Here is a 15,841-nt window from a genome sequence, read left to right as displayed (position 1 = left end):
ATTTCTTAATCAGGGTGCTGTTACACTTGGGGCTGGGTCCTTCTTTGTCGGGGGCTGCCTTCTGCCTTGCAGGGTAGCACGCAGCACCCCGGCCTCTCCCACTACATGCCAAAAGCCCCTTCCCCAAAAGTGACAATCTAAACTGTCTCCAGACACTGGAGGGGCGCGAGCACATCGCCTGCTTTGGGAGCAGCATCCAGGGAAGGCATTGGGTCTCCCAGCCCCCCAACTCCCCCACCTGGGCCAGGCTGCCTTCCACAGGCCGCATCTGGTTAGGCCCGGCTTGCTGGGAGGCCAGGACACAGCTGGAGGCCACCCTAAGCCTGTCTTCAGGCAGCGCAGGCCGGAACTTGCTGCAGCTTTGATTCGGCCCTCGGTGCCGGATGCACGGGGCAGGCAAGGCAGGCCTGATGACCCGCTGCACAGGGCAGAGACGGGTTCAGAGAGACCCAGAGCCCGGCCTGACCGGCAGAAGCCTCCAGCTGTCCACCCTGGCCCTCTGGTCAACCCTGTTTGAAAGCCCGGGTGGAGCAGACAGTCCCCTGATGGGGACAGCGTGGGGCTCCCATTGCCTGTTGGGGCCCTCACAAGTCCCCTTTGCTGCCCCCAAAAGCCCGCCCCACCCTGGGATGAGAGCCGCCCTCTGCTATAGGGGACGGTCTTCCTGTACCTGAGGGCCAGCCGGCCCTGGGCTTTGCCAGCGAGTGACAGGAGGGGCGGAGGGGAGGGAGGGAAGGAGGGGACAACAGGGGGAGCCCCAGAGGGTCAGGCAGGGAGTAGGCGGAGAGGGACACAGCTGACTCCCCGGGCCTCGGGTTGACAGTGCAACAATTATGTCAATTAAGACAAATAAGTTCAAAATGTAAGAGGAAAGGAGATAAAAGGAGCCAAACTAAAACATTAGCTGTCTGGGTTTCCATAGCAACCTGTCTCCTCACACTCTGATGGCAAGAAGTGGCCCCTCTCCCAGGAAGCTGGAGATGAGTGGGGGCTGGCACCAGGCTGGGCCCGGCTGGGGTCTCCCGGGGCCTCGGGTGGGTCCCACGTCCCTAGGATGGCATCTAGCCCAAGCCCAGAGCTGGGACACTGGGCTTGGGAAGAAAATCACTCCCCTGAGACATGCCTCAGTGTCAGAACTGGAATTCGGGCCAGGGCAGGGGAACAGCCTGGGCCCTCCCCCACCGCACTGCGGGACAGGTCTAGAGCACACAGGTGGCACATGCCAGCTACACCGACCCCCCCCCTCCTCGCTTCCCAAGGACTGGCAGCCCTGGACGCAGGCAGCGAGGGCACCGGTCCCGGGAGCACAGACCAGGTATGCAGGTGAGGTACCTTTCACTGCAGCCTCGCAAGCACAGCGCTGGCTGGCAGAGGAGTCTGTCTGTTGCACACCAGGAGACTCGCTGCACTCAGGACTCGGCCCCTCATCACCTGAAACTGACATCTTTGCATTTGGCTTGATACCCGGGCAGGGTCCCAGGGCTCAGGGCAGCCACTGACACAGCTCCTGGCCTGAGCTCCCTGCTGCTCCCCAGACTGCTGGCTGGGCCAGGATTTGCCTGGGGGGTGGGGGCTGAACCCCTGTGGGGGAGTGAGGGCAGAGTCCCTGGAGCAGGACAAAGGAAGCAAATCGCAGAAATAGCAGTAACAGTCCTGTGGCAGCTAACTGAGCACGATCTTCTCTCCCGCCTCCTCATGCAGGCACTACCTGGCCCATCCCGGGTCCTCTCATCTGTCCTCGCAGCCTTCAGAGGGACAGTAGTGTGGTGACAGAGCACAGAGCTAGAGGCAGCACCCTGGGCCCCTACTGTCTGTGTGATCCTGGGCAAGTTACTTAGCCTCTCTGAGCCTCGGTTTCCTCATCTTCTGCCAAATTTGGATAAGATGAATCCCCACCTTAATTCTGAACTCTTAGATGAATGAGGAGTTAGCACGTGATCATATGTGTAGCAGTACTCCTTGTATTTTATAGATGGGAAATGGAGGCACAGAGAGGTTAGGCGACTTGCCCAAGGTCACACAGCAAGGAAAATACACAGCCCAAACCCTCCTACTCCACTTTCCACCAACGCCCCGGAGCATCTGTCCCCAAGGCCCCACTGCTGCACTGGACACGAGAAGTTGCTGGTGTGTGTTTTCTCACCTCAGTGGAAGGGCCAGGGGGGAGATGACCCAGAGCCAGGCTGGACAGGAGGCTGCCGGGAGCAGGCCCTCCCCGCCTCGGGCCTGGACCCCTGGCCTGGCCAGGAGGGGGGAGAAACAACTGAAGTCTTGTCGCAGGCAGAGGAAACTCAGGCTCAGTATGACTCCAGGCCAGGTCTGTGGGACGGGGATGGTCACCTCCCACACCCCGCCTGCCCAGTGTGCTGCCCACAGTATGTGGGATGGCTAGGGAGGCCCTTTCCCAATTTGAGCCACCTGACCTGCCTAGGGGAGCTGGGGGCAGCCCGAAAAGCCAGTGGTGCCTCCCTGCCATACCAACACTCACTCATCCCACAAATGTCTGGCCTGGGGAGTCAGAGCCTGGGGAGGAATAGGGACAGGGCTCAGCAGCGGGAAGCCCGGGCCAGCTGGGCAGGACTCGCATGATCACTGGGCACCAAGTACCACCTGGTGCCCCCCACACACAGTTAATGCTCCCACGTACGCACCCCACTCGGTCAGTATTAATTAGCCAGCCTCCTTGTAGTGATTAAAGGGGCGTCACAAAGCCCTTCCCGCTTGAAGGAGAGCAGGTGCTAGTTCCCTGGTTTCTGGGCTTCCAGATGCCCGCGCTTGGTGCTTAACTCCTTCCCTGCCGTCTCCAGGCCCACATGGCATCCTGAGGTGGGAGCAGCAGAAAGACAGGAGGGATGAGCGGGAAGCTGGCCCAGTGCATCTCCAAGGCTGCACGGTAGCTGTCACCGAAGTGTGAGGGGCTGCTGGTGCCACGGCCACACTGTGGCTCCCCCATCCAGGATGAGCAATGGTTAGCAGGGGCGCTTCACCCTTGAGCATGATTCTTGAGCGGCTGCCTGGGTGCCTGGGCACCTTCTGGTGCCCTGCTGTGGCCCACTACCTGTCTCTGTAAACTCTGCTCCATGCAAAACCACCCCTGTTTGTGTACAATGCCAGTGGCGCTCTGGGCTGACCGTCCAGTCCTTGTCTGGGCAGCCGGCCTCGGAGGCGCTGCAGCCAGGACAGGCGGCAGAGCAGGGGCCCCTGTTCCCAAGGCGCTGAGGCTGGGGACAGCAGCTCCTCAGATGGGGAAACTGAGGACCAAGTTGGCCACACCCTGCCCTCGTCCCCGCCTGGAACTGTGACCAGACAGGAGCATTAAGTCCTGACCGCCCCCCGCTGGCCCCTGCCCGGCGCCTGTCCCCTTGCCAGCTCACCGCGGGCTCCCCCAGGCTGAGCTGTGTTGGGCCCGGAAGCCTGAACCAGCAGTGTGGCCCCAGCCAGCCGGGCCCAGCTGCCACGCTCCTGCAACCCCGCCGGGGTCACTGCGCGTCCCAAGGTCTTGCTCACCGAGAGAGGCCCCAGCCCTGCTGGGCACCCCCGCCACGTGCAAGGCGAGTCACCCCAGAGACCCCTTGCCAGCACCTTCCCACAGAGGCTTCAGCCCTGCCCCGCCCCGCCCCAGGGTTCTCCCCTTCTCGAAGCTCTTGTGAGGAGCCCCTCCCTCTTCCATTTCCGCTGCCCTGGTCCTGTCCATCTGTGCTTGGGACACGCCCCCCAATCTACATGCTGTGCAGGGGGCCTCCCCCCCAGAGCACTGCTCCCCAGCCTTTCCTGGTCTCCCCATCTGTGTGAAACGAAGGCCCCTGCCGCCGGGCCCCATCGCACTCCTCACTCTCGCCACTGTCCACTTTCTCTTGGCTTCAGGTCCTTGGTTGTCCGCTTGTCTCCCCACTTCTCTCCACAGGCACTGTGCCCCCAAGCTGCCCCCAAGCATCTCCGAGGTCCACGTAGACACTGCCCTTCCCTGGCAGCTTCTTGTGTGCTCCCTCTCGCCTGGTCCATGGCGGAGACCCAGCCGGCCTCCAGCCCCCTGGCCTTCACCATCTGGGGTCACTTTCCACCAGGCACTGAGGATCTGGGTGCATCCATCCACCCTCCACCCCCTCCCCGGTGAGCCTCAGAAGCTTTCTGACCCCGGCTCCATCCCCAGCCTAGAGAGAATCTCCCTCACTTGTCTCTGGCCTGTCTCTGTCTCACGTCTCCCTGTCTCTCTGGCGTGTCTCTCTCCTCCCCCCATCTCTGTGTGTCTCTGTGAGTTCAGGCTGCTGCCAGGGGAAACCCAGTATTCCAGGGACTTTATCCAGGGACAGGGACTCCTCTCAGCCCCTGCCTCACCCCTGACCCCTCGCAAAAACAGAGCACCTGCCGGTGAGTTTCCTGGGGTTCAGGTCCTTGGCGGGGTTCCCCAGTGCTGGCGGGCCGGCTCGCAGCCACGGCTTCTGCTGGGATGCTGGGACGCGCCCCATACCACCTCGGCAGCCTGTCTCCCCGGGGGAGGGCAGTCACACGGGAGTGAGGGGCTCCAGCTGTCCCGGCCAGGTTGGTCTTCCGGCCCAGCTGTGTGACCTGAGGCCAGCTGCTCAGCCACTCTGGGCCCCAGGGCCCTCTTCTGAGAACAGACTCCTATCAGCAGTCTCCTACTGCACGTGAGGACTTTGAGTGCCTGTAAACACCCAAGAACAGCTGTTCTCACCTGAATTACACTTTCCCTTTTAGATCGCCCCAGGCGGAGTTGGCCTTCATCCCTGAGAAACTTTGCAAAGCCCCGGTGGCCTCCGTCAGGCCCGTTCCCACCTGCACTCACCCCTGCCGCGGCAGGACGAGGGAGCACAGGCCTCTGAGGGCATGCAGGCCAAGGGAGGCCAGAGCCTGTGCCTGGGCTCAGCTGCCTGCGGCTGTCTCCCCAGCGGCGTCAGCCCCTGCTGTCTGCGGGCCCCCGGCGGCCGGAGGGGTGGCCATCCCACCCGCCGGCTCACCTGGCGGAGGCCGCAGCCACGGAGACTGGAGGGGGCCGGGCTGGGGGTCTGTTCCCCTGCACCCTCGCCGCTTCCTTACCGCCCACCCTCCCCCTCCCCACAGCAGGGCCTTTGCAAAGGACGACCCAGGGGTCAGTGCTTAAAAAGTGTCCGTCCGCAAGGGCCATCCGGAACCTGGAAAGGCTCTGTGGGTGGGGGAGGGCACAGGTGTGTCTGAGAGTGGGCTGGTCTCTCCCAAGCGCATCGAAGTGAAGATGCCCATGGGTGCTGGTGTCTGTGGCCTCAGCATGAGAGGAGAGTGGGAGGAGCCTGTGCTGAGCAGGGAGGACGCGGGGGAGCCCTGGGGAGCGCCGATGGGAGAGGCCGTGGATGCGTGTCCACCCTGTGCTTGCGTGAGCGTGTGCGGGCGTGCCTGTGGGTGTGTGCAGGGGTTGTGCATGGCGGTTAAGTCAGGCGTGCTGAGCGGGTGTGCGCCTGTGCAGCCGTTCCCCAGATGAGCATCGCTGTGTGTGCCACATGCGTCGCTTTATTAGCGAGGACAGTCCAAGGAGAGCGTGCCTGTTATTTCTGGTGTCCGCTTCACTCCTGACAGCTTCGTGGGATTGAAATATCTTATTTAATGCGAGTAAGAATCATCTTAAATACCATCTGTGACACTCAAGGACTCAAACCCAAAAGGGCACCGTGTGTTTGCTGTGCGCCGGGAGACGCCACGTGGCTTACGCAGGTCTTCTCTCCCCTGCTCATCTCCTGTTTCTGAAAATCCAATTACCTGTCGCGACTCTTCTCTGCATGGCCGTCCTGTGCCTCCCCCCCACGCAGTGGTCACAAGGAGCTTGCAGGTCCTGCTGGCTTAGCCAGGGCCCTCTGCGATGGGGCAGAGCAAACAGTAGGTTCTCGCCTTGCTGCCCACCCCGACCCTAAGCCGGCCCCCAGGCGCCCCACCGCCCACCCCCTGTGGCCATCTACATGAAGGCAAAAGTCCCTCACCCTGGAGACTCCTCGCTGCTGTGCAGCCACACACAGCCCTGGAAGCTCCAGGCGGCGGGGAAACTCTCCGAGTCATCTCTCTTGTGGCGTGCAGGAAGCCAGGAGCAGAGGGTGACCCTGGGAGGCGGAGTCTCCAGCTCAGAATCAGCGCTGGAGCTGTGAATTTGCACGTGTTTGCATTTGCATAAGGAAGTCCCCAGAAGACTCTAGAACCTGCTTCCAGGCGTGTTGGGCGCCAGGGCCCTGGGCGGCAGGAGCGGGCCTGGGAGAGGTGCTCGCTGTCCCTTTTCTCTTTAAACTTTGAAACTTTGAAGCTTTTTTCCTATAATCAGTCACTATATAAGCAGTCACCCTCCTGAGGGTGGCGGGGGGCACTGGGGTTGGGTGAGTCCAGGTGTGCACAGGCCCCTGTGACCCATCCTTATCAGGTGCAGGTGACACCCCCATCCCTGTCCCCCGCCCCCAGGAGCCAGGCTGCGGCTGCCCCAGGTTTGGCAGGGTGCCAGCCTGGAAGGTCAGCTGGAGAGAGGCCTCGGGTCGAGAGCTGAGGGTGGCCTTTGGAAGGGGACCTGTCGTGCCCTTGCTGTCCCATTGTGCTGAGGACAATGGGGACCGTCTCTGCTGGCACCCCAGGAGCTGAATGGGGTCCCTCTGTCCATAAGAAGCAGCCCGGGGCGTTTGCAGCCCCTGCCTTGGTGGCCGGGCCCAGTGGGGGGCCAGGTCTTTGGGGAAGCTGAAGAGCTAACTGGGGAGGCATCTGCCCTGTCTCCTTGTCCTCTCTGAGCCTCACCCCAGCACCCCCACTCCTGCATTTGCTCCCTGATTTGACATTTGTGATGCCTCTGCCACGTGCCAGGAGCTAATGCCCTGGCCGCTTTTTGCTGCCCTCCGGGATGGCTATTGCTGTGCACAGATGGGAAAGCGAAGGTTTGCCAGGTCCTGGACTGGCCCAGAAGATGCAAAGTCCAGCTAAATCCAAACAGGGTGGACTCGGAAGCCCCGATACCAGCTTCCTCTGGGCAGGCCCGGCTCACTGGCAGGGCGCTGCCTCACCCCCCTCCAACCTACAGGGACCTGAGGGGCTGGGCTCCCTCAGTCCTGCAGGGCAGCAGCCACAGTGGGTGCCCCCGCGGAGCCCGGCGGAGTCCTGAGGGCCCGGAGGGAGCACTACGGGCTACTGAGGGCGCTGCCCACGTCCTGGGGAAGCTCACGGCTCTGCATTTGCAAACACAGACACTGGCCAGTTCCACAGCCTGGGAGGCGGGGAGATGAGAGAGGCAATTTGGGTGGAGTGAAGTGGGGTTTCCCTGGTGGGAAAGGCAGTAGGTAGAACTGTTACTTTAAATAATGCTGCCTACAAACCAGAAGAACTTAAGTCCCTCAGGAGGGAGGACCGGAGAGGGGAGGTGGGTGGCCGGAGGAGGGAGAGGCCTTGGGAGGACCGGAGGGGGGCAGGAGGGTGGCCGGAGGAGGGAGAGGCCTTGGGAGGACCGGAGGGGGGCAGGAGGGTGGCCGGAGGAGGGAGAGGCCTTGGGAGGACCGGAGGGGGGCAGGAGGGTGGCCGGAGGAGGGAGAGGCCTTGGGAGGACCGGAGGGGGGCAGGAGGGTGGCCGGAAGAGGGAGAGGGCCTGGGCAGCTCTGCTTCGTGGGGCCAAGGAGCCAGGCCCCGACCTCGGGCACCTGGCACCCCCTCCTGCTGGCTTCCCGGAGGGGCAGCCTGCGGCCAGCCGGCGTTCCCGGGGCCCCAGGCAAGGCCTGGGGGTTCCTGTCTGAAGCCAAAGGACCTGGGCTTTCTGCTGAAATCTTTTATTAAGGTTCAAATTTCACCACACATCACGAGCATCAGCAAACAAACCCAAAACCAACGAGTCCCCGGTGCCTTTTCCGTCATGTGTACTTAAATTATATACTCAGTGTGCATTTTTTAATTTTATCCTTAAAATAAAAGCAATATATGCATACAATAAAGCACATTCTGATGCCATCGAAAGACATAAAATCGCCAAGCAGAGGTTTCCCTCGCTCCCCATCGCAGCCACCTCTCCCAACAGGGAGATACCGTTCCTGGAGCATCCACTTAGAAATGTGTTCTGGAGGTGCCCAAGTGGTGTGTGGTTATGCATGTGATCACGTGTGTGTCTGTGCACACGCATGCACGTGCAGTGTCATGTGTGTTTGGGTGCACTGCGCTGCGGCCGTGTGTGGGGATGTGTGTGTGCTTATGTGCACACATGCATGTGCACGTGCTGCAGGTGTGTGATCGTGTGTGTGGCCATGCAACGCATGTACCCACGGTGTGGTTGTGTGTGGCCGTGTGTACTGCTTGTGCGCACATGTGTGCGCACGTGCTGCAGGTGTGTGGGCATGTGTGCGCGTGGCCGCGTGCATGCCTGTACACACGCTGTGGTTTCGTGGTTGTGTGTGGTCGTGTACACGCACGCACATACGTGCACACACACGCGCTGTTTCCATTTACCCACGTGGTATCCGGCCATTCGCACAATCCTTTGACTTTTTCCTAGTCCCCACTCAAATTATTTTACTGGGCAGTGAGCAGCACGCTGAACCTGAGGGCCTGGCGGCCGTGTCCACGGCAGCGGGCAGGCGAGCCGACATTGTCCCAGCGCCGTGGAGCTTCTGGCTTCCCGGTTTGCTCCCCAGACATACCCCAGCCTCTCCCTACCCCCCCCCTCCCGGCGGATGTCCTTGTTCTTCCCACGGTCGCGGCCCGTTCCTTTCATCGCGATGGGCATTCAGCTTGCTCCCCGCTTTTGCTCATCCTGCAGCTCCAAAGCCCGCCGCCGCCCCGCCCCGTGCCACGGCTTGTGTGCCACTTACAGCCACGGAATTGCTAGTAGATGGAGAAAAACCAATTTCCAGCCGGCCGGCCTCTGGGGCAAGAGGCTAGCGTATTCTAATTGTGTCAGCTCCCGCCCGGTGGGTGGGTTTGCACTGCCGCCCCAGGCCCGCCTCCGCCCGGCGCCTGCACACCGGCTGCCGTCAGAGAACGCCGGGCCATCGGCTGCGCGGCCCTTCTTTCATCGTGATAGAGGTTGAGCCTCTTTCTCCGAGTTTATTGTCCAATTCTGTTGATTTTCCTCACCGTCGCGCTTTTTAATAATATCTGATTCCATTTGCAAAGGAAGAAATCTTCGGAGCCAGGCTGTGCTTTCATCTTCGCTCTCGGGTCAACCCAAAGCTTCCCCAAGCTGTCTTACAAGAAGCGAACGGGAGGGACGGGGCCCTGGCTGGGGGAGGGAGGATGGAAGCTAGCCAGAGGGTGCTCCTGCTAACACCCCATCGTCACCCCGATACAGTCACAAGGGGCAACTGAGAGCGGCAGCCGTGCCTGAGGCTCGGAGGCCCCGGGCCCTGGGTAAAGCTCAGAGAGGATGGCACTGTTGCCCACCCCCTGCCCGCCTGAGCCCACGATGGAAGACCAGCCTGGGACACGTCCCTCCTGGGACACGTCGCCCCTGGGACACCGAGCCGGTCACAGGCAGTTTTGGGGCCCACGGGGCTCAGCAGCACCACAGCCTCTTACCTCCCCGCACCTGTGAGGCCACAGGCCAGTGACGGGGGGGCGTTTCTGAACCCGGGATTTCTGACCTCTAAACTGGAGGTGCAAGCAGCCCCCCTCCCTGGGAACATCACGGAGACTCTGTGAGCGGTGCCCAGGCTCCAGCGCATAAAGCGAGGAGGGAGACGTTGGCGTCCGGGCCTTGCAGAAAATTTAAGTGTAACATTTGTAAAAATGGCCTTTTTTGGTGGAGATTATCATTCTTTTTTACGATCGCAAAAGGACCTTTTTTAATAAAAGGCTGACCGTTTCTATTTACTTTTCTCTCCTTCCTGGTACTTCTTATTAATACCTTTTTTCGTGTTTTTATAGCTTGATTGTTTGGTGTGTTTTGGCTGGTTGGTTTTAACGACCTCACTTAGCAGAGGGGAAGGTGGACGGTCTTCTGTTCAGGCCGCTTTTTCGAGGGTTACTGCTCCAGCCGCCTGGGGACACCGTGTGGAAGGGAGGCGTGGGCCGCGTCTCGCAGCTGAAGTGTGGCGACTGTTGATTCATCACTCTGGGATGAAGAGGGTGGCAGTGGTGATGGGTCCGATCAGAACTTGTGCAAAGCAGAACTGACAACTCCTGGAAAAAAGCTCACTGGTCCCAGCTTGGCATAGCCTGGCAGCTGGCAGCCAAGAGCCTGTTGGCAAATCTCCTGGGGAAACCCTAGGACACCGGGACAGACAGCGATGTCCTGACCCCTGAGGTCCGCTGCGGGGCTGTCCATCCCCAGGGGAAAGGTGAGGGGAATGCACCCCTCCATATCCGAGGGCACAGCCCCCAAGTCTCCCTGCCTGGACCTCACCAACCCTGGCCCTCCCTGCTCCCCAGCTTCAGCTGCTCCAGCACAGATCATAGGCCCCCCCAGGGGCTCCCAGTGCCTCAGGTCAGTGCATCCCAGCCCCAGTCCCACCTCCAGAAAGGAGCTTGCCCCGCCTGGCAGACCCCGCTGGGTCCTCCGTGAAGCTGCCTCGGCATCGGCCCAGCACTGCTGTTCCCAGGCCGCTTTCTGGGCCCCTGAGCACAGGTCGCGCTGCCTGTGGGAGGGACCCCATTGCTCAGGGACCCGATCCCTGGTGCTGTTCATCTGCGAGGTGACCTGGCGGCCTCCGCCCTCGGTCCGCCTGACCGCTGCACCTCACAGCTGCCTGCTTCGCTCACGGCCGTCTCGTCTGCCCCCAGGTACATGATCAGCAGCCTGGACCGCACCCACGCCGGCTTCTACCGCTGCATCGTGAGGAACAGGATGGGCGCACTGCTGCAGCGGCAGACGGAGGTGCAGGTGGCCTGTGAGTACCGGCATGCGGGGGTGGGAGGGCGGCGAGGCCGTGGGGGTCCAGCCCACCACCGTCGGTCGTCCAGGCTGCCTGGCAGCTCGCCGTGACCCCTCCCACCTCCCTGCCCTGTGCACGCATCTGCATTGAGCCAGGTTGATAGTTCCAAGGTCCAGAGAGGTGGCGGGGACTCTCAGGCCGCCCCACTGACACACACCTGTGACGCTGAGTTAAATGGGACCAGACGCTGTTGCAAAGGGGGAGCAATGCCACCACCTGCCTGGAGGGCTTCCCCTGGGCTGGCCCACACTTGAGGGGCCGTCATCACAGCCCCCCCCCAGCCTCTCCAGCGAGCAGACTTCTCGGGTTCCCATTGCCTTAGCGTGTTCATCCTCCTGCTCACCCGGCCCTGGAGCAGTCACAGTGTGGAGGGTCCCTACAGTTCTCGGGGGGTACGGGGCAATGGCTGCTGGTGGGAACTGGGACTTTAGGAGGGAAAGGGGGTGACAAACTGGATTCCCAGGCGGGCCAGGAGGGAGAGGACAGCGGTTGAGCTTTGGGGTCAATGGCTTCTCCCCGGTGCCAGCACCCCCAGAAGGACATCCTCCGGCCAAGAGGGCAGGGCAGCTTCAGAAGAACCCAAATGCAGCTCACGAACTGGCCCCAGAGAGCCCGCCACACCCACCCTTGCCGCTCAGTGTCCCCTCCGGCTTGCAGCCTAAAACAGCTGCTCGCGTGTGAGCCCGCGGCTGGCTTTCCCAGTCCCAGCATTTTAGGGGGAAAGGTCCGAGATCACATCATGGGAGCTGGGAGCGTGCAGAGCTGTAGCGAACCCCGAAAAGGCCACCCATCCCCCTAAAGCCCACGGGGCTGGCCTCTGATGTGGCCCAGAGAGAGATGGCCACGTGGAGGGATGGGGGAAGAGAAGTCAAAAAGAAAATTTCAGGTGAGGCCACGAGTGTTTATCATAATTATGGAAAACCACCGTGATCAAAGCGGGGGGGTGGGCTGCCCCACAAACCAGCACCGAACACGGCTCAGCCCACTCCGAGGCGCAGGACAGCCGGGATTAGAATGATGGATGGCCGTTGGCCGCGGGCCTGGGCTCCGTGACCGCCCCTAGCCGCCCCAGCCGGGAGGTGGGAGTGAGGCCAGAGGGCCTGCGTGGGCGCCGCGGGCTGCCTGGGGCCGGGAAGTGCGCGAGTGTGCCCGTGTGCCGCCCCGGGGTGCAGGCTGGAGGAGGGGTGCGGATGTGGGGGTGTGGTCTGTTGCAAGCCCTTGGCCCATCGGTGAGCACAGAGACTTTGGGGAGTTGCGGGCCCCTGAGAGGACAGCCCCCCCGCCGCGGCCTCCGCTGATCTGCCGGGAACAGGAGGGAGGTGGGGTCCGGGCGCAGCTTGCTCCCTGGGCTGCCGCAGGCCGTGTGCCACACCCCGCCAGGCCGGCCCTCCCACACTGCCCTTGCACACGCAGACCCAGCGTGGGCACAGGTGTCCTCGCGCCCCGGCTGTGTGCAGGCCAGCAAACGAGGCACCCCCAAAGCTCCTGGCATGCCCTCCTGCCGGGGAGCAGGGTAAGACTTCCCAGGGTGGGGGGTAGGGTAGACATAGGTAGTCGAAGTCACACTACCAACACTCTGACCCTGCACCCACAGACCTGAAGTGGGCCACCCTGAGCTCCCCCTTCCCACACTTGGGGTTCAGGACCCTTCTGGAGGCTACCAGCAGGGGTGACCTCAGAGAGGCCCAAAGTTGAGAGAGCTTCAGGATGCACAGATGCCAAGATCAGAAGTGATAGAAAAGGGGTTGAGGGTGGGGGACAGGGTCTGACAGGGCTGGCAGTCTGGGGGTGCCCAGCACCAGGAGAGGCTTAAGAGCGAGGGCAGCTTTGGTGTCCAGCCACATTTGAATGCTGCCTCTACCCTTGATGGCTGTGCGACCCTGAGACGGTGACTCACCCTCTCTGAGCCTCACCCAGCTCAGGCTTCTCTGTAATGTGTGTCCCGTAACCCGAGGCTTGCCTGAGAATTCCTGAAGCATGGGTGCGGTGCAGGCCCCACAGCCGAGATGTTCCAGGAGCTGCATCAGAACCTCCAGAACAATCCACCCCCTCCCCGCACAGTGTAACCTTGCAAATGCCTTGCCTCCGTGCGGTCCTGGGGCCGATCTGCGAGATAGGACTGCATGGGTTAGGCTCTAAGGAAACTGAGGCTCAGAAAAGTGAGAGGACACCCACGGTCCCACAGCCAGCACGTCTACCTTCTCCCTTCTCCCTTCTCCCGGGTCGCTGCCTTCACACAGGCCTCCAGGAACCCTGGTTCAGATCCTGATGCTGCTCTCCCTAACTGTATGACCTTGGGCAAGTTACTTAACTTCTCTGTGCCTTCACTACCTTGTGTGTAAAAGGAATGTGAATTTTAGTAGCTACCTGGTTGCCTGCACCCCACGGACAGGCACCAGCCCAGACACTGTGGGGGAGCAGGCTGGCTTTGCCCTGCAAAGGGAAGACATGTGGCAGACGCTGGGCCCTGCCGCTTCTGCCCCGCCCCCGCCCCCGCCCCAGCTCAAGACTGTGCCCAGCAACGCTCCTGACCGTCCAAGCCCCTCCGCTCCCCTCCAGGGGGCATCCACCTTCCAGGGTGGGCGCCAGTTCCGCGCTGCCTTTGGGGTTGGGGATCTGTCGGGGATTGGATGGGGCCAGGCAGGCCCCACCCTCGCTCCCACCCCCCTTCCCAACAGGAACTGTGAATTGGGTTCTAATGAGAAATTAATAAGGCAGCTGTGCTAACAACTAATGATAATGGCAAAGTCGTTACAAAAAGCTTCTTTACATGTTTTTAATTACTGCAATTAAGGGGAAGTCAATAAAACATCAACCCCCTCCCCAGCCCGTCCGGTCCTCACTCGGAATCTCTTCTTTGTTTCTTTGAAAGTCGCCATAAATTCCTAGCACGCAGAAGTGGGCTGAATGTCTAAGAGGGCTGGGAGATTCCTCTAGAACCAGTTTCTCTCGAGCTATTACTTGTCCAGACCCAGATTCTGGGGCACCTCTGAGTTCACCGCCCCCCTCCCCGGGTTCCCGGGCCCTCACCAGGTAGGCCCGGCCCGACACCGGCCCAGCCATGGGCACCGGCCAGGCCCCTGCCCCGCCTGGCCCGCTGCCCTTTCTTCAGAACCAGCCTTGAGGGCATCAAGCCATTGTCTTGATGTGGGCTGGGGCTGACTCCCTGAATGCCACCCATGGGCCCCATTTTCTTAGAGTGTGAGTGTTGAACGAGAAATCTGGGGCTTTGCGGAAATCTGGGGCTTTGCGACAGTCCAGGGGTAACTGTTTGACCTGGGTGTTTTATCTCCTCATGAAATACCTGCTGCTGCTGCCTGCAGTCCCTGGCTCTCCTCTGAGCACTGAGGACAAACCCAGACACGCAGCCCTGCCCTGAGGAAGGTGGGGGCAGCAGAGTGACCAGGAGAATCTGCGATAGCTTCTAGGGAGCCCGAAGAGGAGGAAAGTGTAACAAGGAGAAAGGAAGCCAGGTGGGGTGAGGGGCAGGGCAGGGCCGGCTGCTAAGGTGGCCAAGGAAGGTTGCTCCAAGGAGGTGGTCACCAGGGTCACCAGCGATGGGGGGTCATTCCAGCAAGGGCAAAGGCCGTGGGGTGCTTGGGTGTCAGAGGCCTGGCCAGGGAGACCACGGCAGAGGGAGCAGAGGGGTGAGGGGAGGACCTGAGGCTGGGAGCTGGCGCTGGGGCAGACGGTGGCATCCAAGCTCTGGTCAGCCCTTCAGTGTGACTCAGAATGGAAGGCGGGCGAGGCTGATTGGAGGCAGAGCACGACGCGACCTGGCTGCAGGAGAAGCATTGCTTTCATAATTGACAAACACAAACCCACAGTGAAATATCATCCCACCTCCCCAGCTGGGCAGAAACCAGAGTCTAGGAAGACTGAGCGTTGGCAGAATCTCTTGGCTGCTAGCAGAGTGTAAATTGATCGATTGGTGCAAATTTGGAAAACAGTTTGACATTAGCTCGTAGAAGTCACGTGTGCGCCGGCCAGTCCAGCCAGGCCGGTGTTAGAGCGGCCATCCGGAGACCCTCCGAGCAGGTCAGGGCGCGTGAGGTCAAGCCGGCCGGCAGAGCCCTGTGCTCCATCGGGCCGTCGCGTGACTCCGGCGGAGGACACACACAGTCAGGCTGCACGAAAGCAGCAGATTACATGGGCACAGCATCCGGTGGCTCTGGAGAGGGCGGGCAGGTAGAAGATGAGGGGGTCCGTGGGGGGGTGTTCTGTTCCTTGCACTGGGTGGTGGGGACCCGCGTGTTCATTCTGTTCTGTAGACTCTACATGAAGTTACATTTGCTCTTTTGTATGCATGACATACTTCTCACTAAAAAAGAAAAAAATGTTTTAAAAATTAATGAAAGCAACGAATTGATTCTGAAGGGTAATATATACTTTACTAACCCTTGGAAGATATAACAAAGGCATCAGAAATCATTTGTAGGCCACACCCAGCTGTGCTGCAGGCTACTTCTTTGCTTTGGAGAATTTGTTGAGAAAGTTGGATCAGTGCTGCCAGGCATAACAGTGTATTAACAGGCACGTGATCCAGAGAGGAAGGGTAGGAAATAAACCCTTATTTGTTTCTGTCTTAGTGAGTGAGTTTTCCTAGGAGATCCCAGGCCCCAGGCCACTGTTAGTACAGGGCCCTCCATTCTAGCCTTTCCCACACTGTCTGGCTAGGTGGGTGCATTCCTAGTAGCTCCTCGTCCTCCCTCCTTTCACTCATCATCCTTCCACTCATCCCGTGGCCTCCCACACATCCAGCTGTCTATCCATCCATTCATCCCTTCCACCTTCCACCCCCCCATCCTCCTTCCATCCATCCACCCATCCCTTAAGTCATCCAAGTATACATCTGTCATCCATCCACCCACCCACCCATCCACCCACCCAGCCATCCATCCATCCACCCACCCATCTACCCATCTATCCACCCACCAATCCAGCCACCCACCCACCTACCCACCCACCCATCCATC

The 15,841-nt window shown here is 60.8% G+C and overlaps 1 protein-coding gene across 1 annotated transcript in view; it reads left to right on the top strand.

Moving 5' to 3' along the window:
* Positions 1 to 15,841, top strand: part of SDK2 (sidekick cell adhesion molecule 2) — a 127,348-nt gene that overhangs the window by 31,461 nt on the left and 80,046 nt on the right. The window contains exon 4 of the mRNA XM_012732987.1: positions 10,714 to 10,820. Coding sequence (XP_012588441.1) covers positions 10,714 to 10,820 — 107 coding nt within the window. The remainder of the gene's footprint in view (positions 1 to 10,713; positions 10,821 to 15,841) is intronic.

This window comes from Condylura cristata, unplaced genomic scaffold (genome assembly GCF_000260355.1).
Source record: "Condylura cristata isolate star-nosed mole 26May11 unplaced genomic scaffold, ConCri1.0 scaffold00038, whole genome shotgun sequence".
Classification (NCBI taxonomy): domain Eukaryota; kingdom Metazoa; phylum Chordata; class Mammalia; order Eulipotyphla; family Talpidae; genus Condylura; species Condylura cristata.
This window is presented reverse-complemented; position numbering and strand designations above follow the sequence as displayed.